Here is a 15890-nt window from a genome sequence, read left to right on the forward strand (position 1 = left end):
GGAGCAGAGGGATGAGGGATTTGAGGCAGGACCCGGCCCTTTCACCTTTGCCCAGCTCTTGTGCAAATTCCATCACCCATTAACCGGGGAAACATGTTCTGGAGCCCTCCCCCCAAGACTCTCCATCTTGGTCCCCTTTACCGGGTTCTGGAAAGTAGGACGGGTGGGGAGGAGACCTATAAATAACCTGGGGAGATTTTACAGACCATATTCCCTCTTCACCACCACCATTTGTTGGTTTTTTTTTTTTTTGGTTTTTTTAGATTTATTTATTTATACAAGCACTGGGTACAGTCAGAAGCACAGGAGGGTGAGAGAATTCACCAGAGCCAGAGCAGGGAGTGGAACAGGCAGAGTGATGAAATACACAGCGGAGCAGTGGGCACAGCAGGAGAGGTCTGTCGCGCCATGTGGGACCCTTGCCCGGTGGATTGAACCAGGGCTGCAGAGGCTGCGGGCAGCTTCACAGCCCAGCGCTCAACCGCTGCGCCACCAGGGGAGGCCCTTCACCACCACCATTTGGAACCACCTCAGTTGCACTGCAGATGTCAAACCTTTCAGGGCCAAGCCCCGGGACTAACTTAGAAGGAAATGCGGGTACTATCCTTACATTGTGCATGACAAAAGCATGACCACAACATTGTATAACATTCTCACTGTAATATAAAGGGAAAATGAAGTTTATGGTAACAGGGTTTTCAGTATGTGAAAGCGTGGACTCAGCTAACCCAGAAGGCAATGATGTGGCCATTGACCACCCCCACTCCCCCAGCCAGGATCGCTGTGAATGTGGTAGTCTGGTGCCTGGTGACACACACACCATGGGCAGTGCTACCACTGGTGACTTGATGTTCCAAAATAGCGAGCAAGTTCTTGGTAAAATGCCGAACAAAGCAAAGTACACTTTTAATTTATACAGACGTGCTCTCCTGGAGAACTGAATCCTCAAAATATGCAAATCCAATTTTGCATTTACATGTAAAAAAAATCAGATCGTTCTAGACTCTAGACTCTAAACATGAACACGTTTTCATAGACAGATCTCCTTCGACTTACAATGGGCTTCCATCCTGATAAACCCATCTTTAGCTGAAAAAGCCGACACTGGGTGCTGCAGCTCGCTGCCTCCGACCAGCATCACAATTGTGGCACCTTGATTTCTATGACATGCACGTTGCTTCTACACCATCACGAAACCAGAAATCATAGGTCGGGAATGACTGTACATGATATTCGGTCAGTCATACAAAAGCTGTTGGTAGTTTTTCATGAGTGTCTAAGCATTTCAGATGTCTAGCATCCTGCCCAGGCCAACTACATGCCAGCAGTATCCCCTCAAATTTATGACAACAAATTTAAGTTTTTGTAAGATTTGTATTTGAAAAGTTTTTACACATCTGTATATGAGAAGTAAACTTTTAAGTTTTCGAAGTGCTCCCTAGGGGGCAGTGCCACCCCTCTGTGAATCGTTTTTCGCCATCCCAAATGCCCTCAAGCCCAGAGGCCCAGAACAGTTTTCCTTCTGCCAGGGATAACCCAGCCTTGAAGTCGGGATAGAGGGATGTCCTCGGAACTTCCATCAAGGAGACCAGAGGGCTGAGCAGGATCAGGACTTGGCCCCTCTCCCTGAGGTGTGTTTCAGGATCCACAGGGTGGTGCTCACCCAGGACACAGCAGTCAGGACTAACCCCAGGCATAGTACAGTCACCATCTGCATCCCTCAGCATCCAAATAGAGCAGTGCTAGGGGCCCCAAGGTGCTGGGAGCAAGGACAAGTCTGAAACGGGAAGGTGTCTATGCCCATCAAACAATAGGGAAGTGTGGAAACAGGGCTCAGAGAGAATGAGTTGCAAGATGATGGGTCAGGGAGGGAGGCTCAGCACAGCTATGGGAAGAAAGTTCTTCAAGGGATGCCGCAGAAGGAAGAGTCCAGGCCATGCAACTTAAACTGTTTATTGAAACCTCAGAGCTACAAAAGCATGAAAAAACCCAGATACAAAGCAGCAGCCAGAGACACCTGTGAAGAGACCACCCAGGAGAAGGGAAAAGAAGTCTGGGAGCAGGGGACTAACAAGAGAAAATTGGAAACAAAAGGGCAAGGCAGAAGATCCCAGCAGCCTCTGGCTCCGTCAGACTACATCCAAGGGGCGGGCGTGGAGAGGGTTGCCCACCTCACCCACCTTCCCTCAACAGCTCCCACCTCGGCCCTATCAGTCCCTGGCTGGCCTGCTTCAGGGACATCACACAGACCCGGATCAATGCTTCCTCCCTTCCTCACCCCACTTCTCCCAGCGCCCACCTTTACCCTTCCATCCCAGGGAACTCAAAAGCAAAGGTCTAGAAGAGCCCAGGAGAGGTGAAGAGATAAGGGCTTCTCCTCTATCTGTGACAGGCCCATGGTCACCAAGCTGAAGTGTTCCCTGGCACCATCACCACCCTGGCCAAGCAGCCAGCTGGTCACTGAGATCGAGGAGAGTGAGTGACCTTCAGTCCTGGCCCATACCCCCTTAAGCTCCATCACCCAGGACAGGGGACCAGCCAAGGACCCAGAGAGGTAGAGAGGATCTAAATCAAGCCTTGCTCCTCCAGGTTCTCAGGGACTCCCAGCCTCTGAAAGCATTCTTCGGAGCCCGACCTAGCCTGGGAAAATGAAAGACTTGAGGCGGGCCAGCTCCATGATGCTGAAAAGGGAACACTGCTGGGGCTGGGGGAGCAAAGAGGGCATCGGGCTCCAGGACCAGGGTGGAGCCAGGCCGTGGGTGCGGTACCAGGGCCTGGGGGGACCAGTGGGAACCGTACGGTTGGGGTGGTGGCAGGCTCGGCAGGTTGGGGAGTCCCGCTGGAACTTCTGACAAAGAGAGCAGTGCTGGAGAAGACTGGGAGGGGCGGGAGGGTCAGGAGGAGGCAACGGTGGAGGAGTCAGTGAGGCCAGAAGACTTCCCCAGAGTGAACGCAGCCCGACATCTCCCTCCAGGCAGTTGGAGACGTTGGCAGGAGACGGCAGGCACTGTGGCATGGGGGAAGGAGGTCCGCAGCGTTCCAAGAGGCACCTGGAGGCCAGTCTGAGGTCCGGGGGGCCAGGTGGGGGGCTACAGGACAGCCCTAGTGATTGGTTTATTACAGCCACTGATGCCACAGCCAGGGCCACACTGCTCACATATGCCACAGCTAATAGGCAGGAGAGCTGTAAAAGAGGAGGTTAAGAAAGGTTAGTGTTCAAACACCCCTCACCCCAAACTTGCTTTAGACTACCTGCGACATCCCTTGCCTTACTGCTAAAACCTCTGTTCAAGTTAGAACTCACTGTCACCTCCCACTCCCAGATCTTTCTCCTGAGTTTCTCACATTTGATTTATAATAACACACCCTACACACCACTGTGCTCAAGTCCCCTCTCTGTCCTGAATCCCCTTACCTTTGCCAGTCGCTGGCACAGGGAGCCTAGGGCCAACTGCCAGGCCGGCTGTTCCAGAAGCACGCTCAGGTCTGTGTAGGTGTACCAGCCCCGCCGCCGTCCCTGCTGCTCAGCCACACTGTGGGAAGGGGAGCAAAGACAGAGATTGTCTACATGGCCCTGCAGCCAGCCCAATTACTCTCTTTCCCCTTGGGACCGCCCAGGAAAACTGCGGAGCATGTTAGACAATACAAGTTAGCTACCTGTTGATCCAGAAACGGAGAGTGATACCAAGGTTTGTATTTTAAAAAAGCTTTTCCTATCCTCCCAGGGGTGATTATGAAGAGAGCAGACAAGCCAGGGAGCCACTACCTTGGGCACTCATCTCTATTAAGCTCCTCAGGCTTAGACTTCAGCCCCCAAATCCCTTGAGTGCCTCTTCTAACTTCTAGGACCTACCAGCCTTCCAGCCAGTTCAGCACCTCAAAGATCTCCCGTGGGTCAGTGTAGAGACGCCAATCCTGTGTGTAGAAGAGAAGGGCACCAAACCAGGCTCAGAGTTGAACCACACAGTAAGAGCTGTTGATAACAAGAGCCACAGCAGCAGCCACAACCACCATAATGTCTAACACCTACTGGCACTGAATATGTGCTGGATACTATTCCAAGAGCTTCTATGTATTAGAAGCTCTAATCCAGTCACCACATTATACCCTCCTTGAAGGGCAAAGTGGGAAAATAATCCTGAGAATGATCCAAGTCCATAGCGAGCTCAGAGTTGGGGGGCACAGAAAGTCTGGAAGCAACTCATTAGAACCCTGTAAGCTGGCCTCCCCTGTTGGCGCAGGTGGTTCAGCACAGCGCTGTGAAGCTGTCTGCAGCTTCTGCAGTGTGGGTTCAATCCTGGGCAGCCAGTGAGACACCCACATGGCACAGCAGACCTCTCCTGTCGCACCCGTGGCTCCCCTCAGCAGTGTACTTCAGTCTGCCTGATCTGTTCCCCGCTGGTGAATCCTCTCACCCTCCCCACACATCTGGCCCGTACGTACCCCGGTTCTTGTATGCATGAATAAATATATCTTAAAAAAAAAAACCAAAAAACCCTGTAAGCTAAGCTCTGGCTCAGAGTGTACCCACTGGCCAAGAGAGATGGAGGGATGTTACATTCCTAGCCTCGCCACACCGGGAACCCCAAAGGCTATGATTGGTTCAGAAAGGATAGAAAGGGATGATATGAACAAGGACCGACCCAAAAAGAACAGGCAGAAAGAAATGAAGAAAGAGCAGATTAAGACAAAAATACACAGGATGAAAAGAATATGAAGATGGCCCATGGAAATGAAGCAGGAGAAAGAATTGTTACTCACCATGGCACTCAGGAAGCCCCTTTCCAGGGCATTGAGAGTGGGCACGGCCACGCCCCCCGCAGCTCCCCATTCATCATTGAAGACTTCCTCTTCTTCCCCTTCATCGTAGAGATACTTACTGGCCACCATCTGCAAATAAGCCAGAGTTAGTGCCAGCAGAGCTTGCACCCAGACTCCGGGCTCACCAGGGATAGAAGGGGGAAGAGACACCTTACCATAGAGATCAGGAACAAGTCAGAGGAGGACACGTGCTGTAGGTAGTCTGGGTTTCGGTGCCGGAGTCGCTCAATGTACACGAGCGCTAGCATCATCGCACACGGGGAGATGCATGCCTCCCTGGGAGGAGGAGAGAGTCAGTAATTAAACCCAAGGGTCTTCTGGCTCTTGTAATTCTTATGATGCTCCTACCTGGGTCTTTACATCATCTCCTTAGAGATAACCACTGGCCCTCTAGGGCCCAAACACTCTCACCCTGCCCCCCAATTTCAGGCTCACCGTGACACGTGAGCTACGTATTTCTTCTGGAGTCGGCGAATAGGGCTTGGGGCTGCTTTCTGGAGGAGTTCCACAGCAATGTCTGGAGGGGAGAGGGAGACACGGGGGTAAAAGCCACAGTGAGCAAAGAACTCCCCCACAAATCCTCACTGCTATCAGCAGAAGACCCAAATCTATATTCTCTGATGCTTTGGGGACAAAGCCATGGTGATCAAATTCTCCTATACTGAGACAAAAACCGAGTTTCAAGTTTGAGTTTCAGTTCCTTCCAGCTTATTTCCCTGTCACCTGAAATTACCTAGCTTTGTTTTTCCACTCTTGTTCCTTTGAGAAAACAAACATGCCTTGTTTATCTGGGAAACATGATGGATTCCCCTTGAAAAGTTAAGTTTTTGGTACACCAATCAAGTGATATAGATCTGCATGGTAGGGGTGGGGTTTTTTTTGTTTTTGTTTGTTTGTTTGTTTTACTCATTTGGGCTTTTTAAAACATGCAAACTGTAAACTGGATCCTTACACCAAGTACCAATGAGTTAGCTATGACGAGACAGTGCAGCTCATGGGGTACACCTAGAGTCATTTCGGTGAGGCTGACAACCCCATTTTCAAGCTCTCTACTTGCCCAGTAATACACCCGAGTCTAACCTGCCACTGGGCTGGAGAGCTCTTCCAGGCTGCAGTCTCCTTCCCAATCCCAGCCATAGTAGAGTCTCCTCCGGATCCGGGCACTCAGCTTCTGGTGTCCTGGGAGGAACTGAAACAGGGCCGGAGAGTGGTGGAGGGTGAAGGGCAGGGAAGGGTGGAGAGTCTGGCTCAGGGCTGGAATGGCTCAGGGCTGGCCTGCCCCGCTGCTAGTGGCGCCCGTGCCCCACCTTCTCTGGATTGTTTGCGAAATGCAACGCAGCCAGTCCACCGGGGGAGGGATCCTCCTCCAGCGAGGGACTCTCATAAGAGGTTCTCCGAAAAGGATCCAGCCTGCCACCCCTAACCCCATTCCAGTACCCCGCGGCTCTCCCTCAGGGCCCAAGCGGCCGGGGCCTCGAGTAGGCAGGACTCGAGCGGCTGCCTCCCGGCTCTGGGCAGAGCCGTCAGGCGAACTCACGGCGCGGCTCGGGCCCCGAGGGGCCCTCCTGGGGCCGCCCGCCCCCAGCACCGGGTGGCCGGGGAAGGGGGCGGTCCGGGCCACAAGCTCACCGAGAAGTCCTGGAAACCGGTGAGAGAAAAGGTGCCTTCTTCGTCCAGGAGGAGCCCGGCCAGGTCCATCGCGCCGCCAGCCGCGCTCTACAAAGGTGGAAGCGGAGGGAAGGAATTTTAAGGGGCGCGCGGAGGCGTCCCGGCCAGCCCGTCCACCTGCCCGCAGCCTCCGGGCCGCCGCCCTAGCAGTGCCGCCCCCTCCCCTCGCGCGGACGGCGGCAGGCGGAGCCGGGCGGGCGGGCGGCTCTTCCTCTTCCGCCGCGGGCGGGGCTCGGGGCTTGGGGCTCCGGCGGGGCTCCCGAGGGCCAGGGTGCTCACCCCAAGGAGTAGATGAGAGTCCGACCGCGAGGCGCGTGCTCTGCCTTTGCCGCGCGTCTGCCCCGCGTTTATGAGCCGCGGCGGGCGGGGGGCCCGCGACGCGGCGCCCGCACTTCCTGCTGCCCGCGCCCCCAGCCGCGGGGGTGGGAGCCCCGCCAGCCCCGCTGCGCCCCAGCCGACCTCGTCCGAGAAATGGGGGCGACCCCTGGGGGACCTCGCCGCCCGAGGATGAACGGGCCGGGCTGGCCTTTCCGGATGGAGGCAGAAGTTGTGTGGAGAAAACAAAGACGCCGAGCAGCGAGTTGTTCCCCTTTATTTTGTCTTTAGGGACACTGTGCACACACATTACGTAAGAAACCAGCGGGGACGAGCTGCGAGCCGGGCGGGCGGGGAACTTCCTTTCCGCGGTGTGGCCGCTTTCCCGCAGCTTGGCACTGAAACCCTCAGAAAGGCGCGCGCTTCGTTGTGCGCCCCGAGAGGACACGACCCCACGGGAATGCGAGGCGCCCGGCGCCCCCCCCCCGGGGTCTACACGCTTCCCCCGCGAGTAAACGGCGCCCGATCAAGCTGTTAGTCCCAACACTCGCCCCCGGAACCCAGTCGCCCGCCGGGCCGGGGGGTGGACGGCGCGCCCACACGGGTGCGAGGAAGTCACCGAAAGAGCCGGGGGAAGCCACGACCGAGGAGCTATTCCGGCCTGTGGAGTCACGCGGCGCAGTTGTTTACCGCGGAGGGGAGGGGCGGGGAGGGCCGAGGGCTGAGGAATGGGCGGGCCGCCGCCCTTGCAGAGCGGCCGCGGATCCCGCAAGCGACGCTGCGCTCGCGGAAGCCCACGTCCTGCCCTCCGGGCCACACTGCCTCGGGCACACGAGGCCGGCCCGACTCCCCGGCCGCTCAGCCTCCAGCGGGAGAGGAGACCCGGCCGGGTGGGGGGCGCCGGACGCGGGCCGGCGCTTCGGCGGGAACGCGCACCTGCGTCGCAGCGAGTCGCCGGCCGCCGCCAGCGCGCAGGCGCGGCCGCCCGGGCCCGGCGCGTAGGCCGCGTCACGTGACAGGCCCGGCGCTCTGTCGTCACGTGACGTCCGTCCGCGGCCTCGGCGGCGCTCCCCGCGGCGCGCGCCCCCTTCCGCCCGACGCGCCCCCAGCGGCGGCCGCGCAGCCCTGGCTCCGCGCGGGCTCGGGCGGCGGCTGCGGCGGGGCGATGGCGAGCGGCGGCGGCGGCGGTAACACCGGCGCGGGCGGGGGACCCGGCCTGAGCTTCGGCCTGGGCCTGGGCCTGAGCCTCGGCATGGGTGAGGCCACCGGCGAGGCGGAGGAGGAGGCGGCCACGGCCGAGGCGGTGGGACGCCTGGCCACGACGCTGTGGCTGCGGCTCCGCGGCTGGGAGGCGGTGCTGGTGGCCGCGCAGCGGCTGCTGGTGTGGGAGAAGCCACTGCACAGCCTGGTCACCGCGGCCGCGCTCAACGGCCTCTTCTGGTAACGGCCGCGGAGGAGGGGGCGGGGCCCCTGCGCGGGAGAGCGGGGGCGGAGGGGCTGCGAGCGCCCTTCCCAGCCCCCCGGGGCTGGCGCTCGCCTGGGGGCAGGCGCCCCGCCCCCGGGCTAAGGGCTGTTGTCCGCCTGGGTCACCCCAACCCCCGAGCTTCGGGTCTCGAGTTAGGCCGGGAGGTTCTCATTTCCCCATCAGTGGGCGCTTTTTCCGCCTTGCGATGGATGCAGGAGCCTCCCTCACCCACTCACCGCCGAGGTGCCTGTCTCTCTCCCTAAGGTTACTGTCTTCGTCGTCCCTTCGGCCCTTCTTTCTGCTCAGCATCTCACTGTTGGCCTATTTTCTGCTGGATCTTTGGCGGCCTCGCTTCTTCCCTGATGTCTCAGGTGAGTGTTACTCATCCTGCAAGCCCCCTTGTGCGCTTGCTTTGTGTCTCGCCCCGCTGGGTGGGCTGGGTGGGTTGAACAGCGACAGGGGAGTACAGCAGTTCACCTGCCTCCCACATACCATCAGCTCACCAGGTAGGAGGTGGAGACTTGCACCTTTCTCTTATTTAATTTTAATGTGAATGTAGGGGTTTAGAATGTGAACTCTGCAGCCAGATTGCCTGGATTCCATTTCCTGTTGGGTCCTTAACGTGTGTGTGATCTTGTAAAAGTCACTGTCTGCTTCTTCATCTGTAAAATGGGGATGGTAGAACTTTTTCGGGAGGTGAAGATTAAATGAGTTAATAGGTATTGTGTGCTTACGGTGAGGCTTCACGTCTGATAGCAATTACAGGAATGTTAGAACTTTCATTTTTTTGTTATTCATATATAATTACCTAACAAGCATTTTGGAGCAACGCGGTGCCAGGCTGTGTGTGAGTTGTTTGGGAGGTAAACATAAGATGTGGTTCCTGTGTTTGAAAAGAATAAAATTTAAACATGGAGACAGACATATAACAGCATAACAGTAACACTAATGCTTTCTGCATTGGGCAGCTGAAGAACTGCAGAGGAGGGGGCAACTCTTTCTTCCTTGGGGTCTCCCAGGGCCTTTGTCACTCAATAATTTGTCCCCCTCCTTTCTCTATAGCATCATCCCCAGAGGAGCCACACTCTGACAGGTGAGTGCAGGCTACCTCTTGAAGACATGTGCCCAAACCCAGTCTTACTTTGGTGCTGATGTCACCTCAGTGCAGGGCAGTACTGCCTCTCTGCAGGGACAGACCCCAGCATTGTGGGTGGACTGGTAACAAGCCTGGTCCTAGGTTCTGGTGTAGGTGTTTGTGTGCCTGCTTCTTTTGGGGCAGAGGGTTGGGAGCTCTGGGCTTTACTTCCCAGGACCAGGACAGTCTCCCCTTGGGGAGGTAGGGTTGTCCACTTCCCTAGAAGATCTCATTGGCATTCTCAGAGGGATTTGAGTGGTCAGGAAGCTGGTGTCTGAGGCCTCCAGGGGTCATGTCATGTCTCCCCAGTGAGGGTGCGGGGTCAGGCGCCCGGCCGCACCTGCTGAGTGTGCCCGAGTTGTGCAGATACCTGGCTGAGAGCTGGCTCACCTTCCAGATTCACCTGCAGGAGCTGCTGCAGTACAAGAGGCAGAATCCAGCTCAGGTAACTTCCCCCATGTCACACAACAGTTTCTTGCAGTGTGGGGAAATGGAGGTGCGGGGTGGGGAGGACTGAGATGAACTCTGGTTAGAGACTCTGAAAGAGACCTGGTGCCTTCTTGAGACAACATTCATAGCTAGCACAGTAGCTTGGGCAGGAGGCAGACTCACCCCCAGGAATAAGCTACTGATGTCCTGGCACTATTTTCTTGCCAAGGCAGACCAGTCTGAATTTGTAGGTATTTTCTGGTGTCTACTGGAAACTTCCCGAATCAATGGTCTTTGGCATCCTTTTGACTAAACTGAATCATCCATTTCCTAGAGGACCTGCTCCTCTTCCCACCAGCTGAGCCGTGCCTTACCCCAATGAATAGGGTATGTCCTTGAGTCCAATTTTCTTAGACCCTGTGCTCTTCTCTGCAGTTCTGTGCTCGAGTCTGCTCTGGCTGTGCTGTGCTGGCTGTGCTGGGGCATTATGTTCCAGGGATTATGATTTCCTACATTGTCTGTGAGTAGGGTGTAACCCCTGCCCTTCCCCAAACCCTCACCTGTTGTGTTTCTCTGGACTGACCCAAAGGGAGGATGGTGCTCTCGTCTCTGGTCAGCTACCCATTTATGGAGCTCTCTAGGGGAGGCTGTGTGTTGATTCAGTAACAGTGGAAGAGTCATCTGAGGAAGGGGGACAATGGATGTAGAGGGAAGCGGTTGGCACAAATTGGGGAAAGGACCACATCTTTTCAGCCTTTTCTGGTTATGATCCGTTGAATAAGGGCCCTTAGATGACGAGCATAGGGAGCACTGAGTGGACTCCTTAACCCCTAGTGCTGAGTATCCTGCTGTGGCCCCTGGTGGTTTATCATGAGCTGATCCAGAGGATGTACACTCGCCTGGAGCCCCTCCTCATGCAGCTGGACTACAGCATGAAGGCAGAAGCTGATGCCCTGCATCACAAACATGACAAGAGAAGTAAGGGACTCATAATCTGGGAGAGGGAGGGAGGGGAGGACCTTGACATAGGGCTTAGGAAGTGCCTTGCGATTTAGACACTCCAAGTCCCTTGGCCTTATTTCCCACTCCCACCCCACCCCTGCTGGGTAACAGCCTTTCTGTTCTTTTCTAGAGCGGCAGGGGAAGAATGCACCCCCGGGAAGTGATGAGCCTCTGGCAGAGACAGAGAGCGAAAGCGAGGCAGAACTGGCTGGCTTCTCCCCAGTGGTGAGGTTTAAGGGAGATGGGTGTCCAGTAGAAGACTGAGGGAGAATCTCTCTGCCTTAGAGCAGCCATAGCTCAAGGGAGTGGGAGCTGGGGCAGGTGAGGGGTCTTCTTGGAAAATAGGTATTCTCATCCCCTCATCTGGTGTATTCATCCTGGCTCTCTTGCAGGTGGATGTGAAGAAAACAGCCCTGGCCTTGGCCATCACGGACTCGGAGCTGTCAGATGAAGAGGCTTCAATCTTGGAGAGTGGTGGCTTCTCAGTGTCCCGGGCCACAACTCCACAGCTAACTGATGTCTCAGAGGGTATGGGTATGGGAAACCCTTTACCCCTCCTGATCCTCTTAGCCTCTGCCACGGGACACTGACTGTGCTTTCTGCTTGGTGCTTCCGTAAAAGTTTTCTAAGGGGCCTTCCCGGTGGCTAGGGGTAAAGTCTCAGCGCTATCACTGCTAGGGCCTGAGTTCAATCCCCAGCCAGGGAGCTGACCCACATGGCGCAGCAGACCTTCTGTTCACCTGCTGCTCCCCTCAGCAATGTAATTCAGTAGGTCTGCCTGTTCTGCTCCCCACTCTGTCTCTGGTGAAACTACTTGCCCCCTGCATCTCTGGGCCAGTTTTTCTATGCATAAATCTTTTTTAGGCGGGGAGGGGAAAAGTTTTCTTGCGGAACTGATCCTCTCATGCTACCCCAAGCTGCAGAAGACCTTACCACCTGAGGCCTGGCTCAGCATTTCATGTCTTACATTCTCAACCTTGAACCAACTGGCCTATTGTGGTCATTCAGGTTAGCAAGCCCATTCCTGACCCTTTATTCTGCACACAGATTTGGACCAACAGAGCCTGCCAAGTGAGCCAGAAGAGGCCCTGAGCCGGGAGCTAGGAGAGGGAGAGGAGACAGAGCTGGCCCCTCCCGAAGACCTGCTGGCCCCACCTCAGACCCTCTCAAGGCAAGACCTGGATTTGGAGGAGGAGGAAGACAACGTGGCAGACAAGGAAACCTTGTTGCGGCTCTCATCCCCCCTTCATTTTGTGAACACGCACTTCAATGGGGCAGGGTCTCCCACAGATGGAGTGAAGCTCTCCTCTGGAGGACCAGTGGAGATACTGAGCCCGGAGGCAGTGAGTGTTGAACTCACCACAGCACCCAGCACCCTGTCACCCCTGCTCTCCCTTGCTGAAGGTGACCCAGTTCCCTCCCGCTCAGTGCTTCCACCTCTTCCCCAGGACTTACCCCAGCCCCTTCCTGCCCCTGAGGAAGAAGAGGCACTCACCACTGAGGACTTCGAGTTGCTGGATCAGGGGGAGCTGGAGCAGCTGGATGCAGAGCTGGGGTTGGGACCAGAGACATCCCCAGAGCCTCCTAATGCTCCATCCCCTCCACCCCTAGAGCCTGACAACCTGTCCCTGGTACAGTCAGACCAAGAGGCTCGGGCCATGGCAGAGCCATGAGCCATGGGAGAAGCAGTTGCAGGCACAGTAGGACTTCCTGGTTAGAGGTATCACTGTTTCCCCCTTTCTCTACTATTTTGGGGAGAGGCAACACGTGGGGGAGCTGGCTGTCAGATGGTAGCCAGTCCACCCTCTGCCTGCCTGCCTGCTGTCCCAGGCCTGGTACTGTCCCTGTGCCTGGGATTGGTTTTAAGTTTGTAAATAATTTTACTTTGGGGTTAGTGGATGTGAACAGGGCTAGGAAAGTCCTTCCCACAGCCTGCACTTTGCCTCCCTGCCTCATCTCTATTCTCATTCCACTTTGCCCCAAACTGTGGTGGTCTCTCCCTTTCTATTTCCTCCTATCCTCAGGGACCTGTGCTCCTCTGTCCTCGTGTCCCACTGGTTGTTTAGTTCAGGCACTTTATCATTTTTCTCTGCTGTCCCATGCTCTCTGCTTTATTTCCCTGCTGTGTCCTGTCCTTAGCACCTCAGCCCCTATACTTTGCCAGTTCCTCCCTAGCTGTAGGGAGGCTCCTATCTGGGAGGTATAGACTCAGCCTGGGGTGGGGATCAGGCCAGTTGTTCTGCACTTAGGTCACTGTATCCTTGTAACATTCTCTATAACCTTGCCCTAGTTCATTCAGCCTTTCGTGATACAGGAGAGAGCAGGGATCTCAGCACACGTACCAGCACTGCATGAGTGAGCAGGAGCTCTGTCTTGTTGGGATGATAGACTCTCGAACCATCGTAGGGAGGAGTAAGAAGACCTCCTCCTCTGGGCCATGGGTGGTCCAAGTGTGGTGGGACCTCTACTAGAGTCAGGAAGTGGGTGGTAACATCTGTGCAGGTGTCAACTGGAAAAATAAAGTGTTGATTGCCTAGAACTGCTGCTGCCTGCCTGCCTGCCTGCCTCACTGCAAGCTGCCCCCCACACTGTGCTCTGTCCCCTCCTCACCCCCTACCTCCTTATCCCCAGTCTTGTTCCTGGCTATTTATTTACCTTGTGCGGAAACAAAGCCAGAGGCAAGAATTACCCTGACAGCCCTAACTTCCCTTAGCCATCTTCCCTGACAGTGTGATATGTCTAGTGAGATTTAGCATGTGTGAATAAAGTGTATGCAGGAAGAAACTGCTTTGTCTTCCCAATCAATAGAAATTTGGGACCATAACAATGACTTTCTATACTATGTCCCCTATAACCTTAACTCTCTTCTCAAGAAGTCCTTACCCACTTACATGCTAACAATTTACTCAGCCCTGAATTATCAAAACTGGGGAAACCAAGTAAGCAAATTCCTTGATAGACCTAAGTCAAAGAATACTAGAAAAACAGCCTCCAACACTTAGTGAATGCATAACATGTGCTTGGCACTGGCCTAAGTGATTTATGTTAACATTTTGTTCTTGTACTCTGAGATACATACTAACCCCATTTTAGAGTCTTTGTAAGTGATGGGACCAGGATCTAAAACCCAAGCTGTTTGGCCCTGGGGATCACCCTGGAACAGGAAGCCCCTGTCTGTTAATAGAGCACAAGTTAGAAGATGCTCAAGGATGTGGAACTACACTGAGCCAGTCTTTATCTTGGCTTCACAAAGATTGGACTCTTCACCATTCTTCCTCTTTGGGGAAGAATATTAAAACCCAGAACCAAACAGATGGCCTCCTTTATGAGTTCATGGCTTTGGCCTTGAGTGGAGGTACCATATGGCCATGCTACTTGTTGAGAGGTTGACTCCTATGCCATGTCTCTCCTAAGCGTGTGAGAATTTTTCCCTTCGTTTCATATTTGCCTAAGACAGTCTTCCAAAGATTGGGGCCTTGTCCTCAGCCATTAAAGGAACATGAACTTTTAATCATCTAGAGATTTCATAAAAGAATGGAAAAACTCTTCTCGTCAACAAACAGGCAATACAAGAAAAACAACCAATTAGACGATGGCTACCATATGCACCACTTCAACAAGTCCATTTCCTTGTTAAACTTGCAGTTTGAAGATAGAACCAGAAAGCTGTAGTCGAATGAAAACATTCACCATAGTCTTGGAGTTCCAGGAGGATCTATTCTTGACATTCCCCCTGGTCTGGTGGTTGTCACGTGTTTGTCTACAGTTTTTCTTTATCAGGTGTCCTGATCATTTTCTGCCCCCTGAGGAAAGGAACAAGGAAACTTTTTATAGGATTGAAAGAAAAATGAGCAGAAATGTGAAACCTAGAATTAGGCTAAGCAGTCATCAATTGCAGAAGTGCATGTTGGCAGAGAGAGCTGTACACTCCAGTTAACTACATTCAAACAGCTCATAGCATAATATGCCTGCTCACAAGCTTAATTTACCTTTAGGCACCACCACTGGAAATACTGCCAGAGGATGGCCTGCTATGTTGTTAACCAATTGAGAAAATGCAGTTTGATCCGTGCTCATGGGGAACTGTCAAACTGTTTAAGCCAAGAAAAGAAAGGGGAGTTAGGCCACATTTGCTATCTTCAGATTCTGAGGGTTTATGTTACATCTTCAGAAATAAAATCTTTAAGAATTTGATTAGTAGTGCTAGGCAATTCCCCCTCAGCTACATTTCTGACTTCGCCATCCTAATCCTTACTGTTACCCTCTCCTTGCTACTGCCTAATCACTAAGCATTGACTCTGTGACCCTGAGAAAACCTGCTTATTTTTTGGAAGCAAGTTGAAGACAGAATCCTCGCCCTACTGGTATTGGAGATAGGTGGGTATTTGTGTGTGTATATATATATATATATATAGAGAGAGAGAGAGAGAGAGAGAGAGAGAGAAAATAAATATATACCATTTTTTATGTTTTAAGAAGAATTTTGTCTGTTTTTGCTTGATTTGTTAAAGAAGCAAAATATTAGCTCACATTTTATACTCTCTTTTAAGTACTTTTTTTTTTTATAGAGGCATGTTTTATTTATTTGTTTGTTTGTTTGTTTGTTTTGTTTATACATGCACTGGGTACAGTCAGAGGCGCGGGAGGGTGAGAGAATTCACCAGAGCCAGAGCGGGGAGCAGAGCAGGCAGAAGGACTGAAGTACACTGCTGAGGGGAGCAGCGGGCGGCAGGAGAGGTCTGCGTGCCATGTGGGGCCCTCCTCCGGTGGCCGGGGAGCAGCCGGGGATCGAACCGGCGCCGCAGAGGCCGCGGGCAGCTTCGCAACCCAGCGCTCAACCGCTGCGCCACCGGGGAGGCCCTCTTTTAAGTACTTTACATACATCCTCTCATCTAATAACCTTGCAAAGTAGTATCGTTCCCATTTTATAGATGAGGCTTGGGGAGACAAACCTGGATTCTAACTCAGTCCACCTAGCTCTAGCGGCTGAGTGCTTTAAACTGTGCAGTTTTGTTCTGACATAATTAAGCAAGATTTGCCCTGCCAAAGGTGGCA

At 53.9% G+C, this 15890-nt stretch overlaps 2 protein-coding genes across 7 annotated transcripts; one reads left to right on the forward strand and one right to left on the reverse strand.

Annotated features, from left to right (window-relative positions):
* Positions 1–978: 978 nt before the first annotated feature.
* CNPPD1 (cyclin Pas1/PHO80 domain containing 1) lies at positions 979–7768 on the reverse strand. 4 transcript variants are annotated; one of them, XM_037524080.2, is made up of 9 exons: positions 7741–7768; positions 6451–6537; positions 5902–6010; positions 5257–5338; positions 4977–5097; positions 4762–4890; positions 3854–3915; positions 3416–3533; positions 979–3184 (listed from the first exon to the last, which is right to left on the reverse strand). In XM_037524080.2, exons 2-9 carry the CDS (start codon positions 6517–6519, stop codon positions 2636–2638), a joined length of 1239 nt encoding a protein of 412 aa, XP_037379977.1. In that variant the 5' UTR covers positions 6520–6537; positions 7741–7768; the 3' UTR covers positions 979–2635. The 4 variants fall into 4 exon arrangements, with proteins under 4 accessions (XP_037379977.1, XP_037379979.1, XP_037379978.1 ...); XM_037524082.2 differs by lacking the exon at positions 7741–7768 and adding an exon at positions 7495–7547; XM_037524081.2 differs by lacking the exon at positions 7741–7768 and adding an exon at positions 7424–7488.
* RETREG2 (reticulophagy regulator family member 2) lies at positions 7000–15314 on the forward strand. 3 transcript variants are annotated; one of them, XM_054700100.1, is made up of 10 exons: positions 8119–8244; positions 8534–8640; positions 9332–9362; positions 9714–9849; positions 10269–10353; positions 10668–10811; positions 10966–11060; positions 11228–11363; positions 11883–12178; positions 12284–12543. In XM_054700100.1, the coding sequence occupies exons 5-10, from the start codon at positions 10335–10337 to the stop codon at positions 12506–12508; spliced, it is 915 nt and encodes a 304-aa protein (XP_054556075.1). In that variant the 5' UTR covers positions 8119–8244; positions 8534–8640; positions 9332–9362; positions 9714–9849; positions 10269–10334; the 3' UTR covers positions 12509–12543. The 3 variants fall into 3 exon arrangements, with proteins under 3 accessions (XP_037379975.1, XP_037379973.1, XP_054556075.1); XM_037524078.2 differs by lacking the exon at positions 8119–8244 and adding an exon at positions 7000–7117 and having other exon boundaries at positions 11883–12543; XM_037524076.2 differs by having other exon boundaries at positions 7970–8244; positions 11883–15314.
* The last annotated feature ends 576 nt before the right edge of the window (positions 15315–15890 follow it).

The sequence above is a fragment of the Talpa occidentalis genome, unplaced genomic scaffold, assembly GCF_014898055.3.
Source record: "Talpa occidentalis isolate TD23 unplaced genomic scaffold, MPIMG_talOcc4v2.1 talOcc4.3, whole genome shotgun sequence".
Taxonomy (NCBI): Eukaryota; Metazoa; Chordata; class Mammalia; order Eulipotyphla; family Talpidae; genus Talpa; species Talpa occidentalis.

What these genes read in the sequence shown, in the direction of transcription:
- CNPPD1 (XM_037524080.2), bottom strand. Translation starts at nt 6,519, where the DNA reads ATGGACCTGGCCGGGCTCCTCCTGGACGAAGAAGGCACCTTTTCTCTC. An exon ending in CTGAACTGGCTGGAAGGCTG is followed by an intron (nt 3,534 to 3,853) that starts GTAGGTCCTAGA and finishes CCCTTCCCACAG; the next exon opens with TGTGGCTGAGCAGCAGGGAC. An exon ending in TGTGCCAGCGACTGGCAAAG is followed by an intron (nt 3,185 to 3,415) that starts GTAAGGGGATTC and finishes CCTCTTTTACAG; the next exon opens with CTCTCCTGCCTATTAGCTGT.
- RETREG2 (XM_037524076.2), top strand. Translation starts at nt 7,970, where the DNA reads ATGGCGAGCGGCGGCGGCGGCGGTAACACCGGCGCGGGCGGGGGACCC. An exon ending in GAGGAGCCACACTCTGACAG is followed by an intron (nt 9,363 to 9,713) that starts GTGAGTGCAGGC and finishes ATGTCTCCCCAG; the next exon opens with TGAGGGTGCGGGGTCAGGCG. An exon ending in TATGATTTCCTACATTGTCT is followed by an intron (nt 10,354 to 10,667) that starts GTGAGTAGGGTG and finishes CTTAACCCCTAG; the next exon opens with TGCTGAGTATCCTGCTGTGG.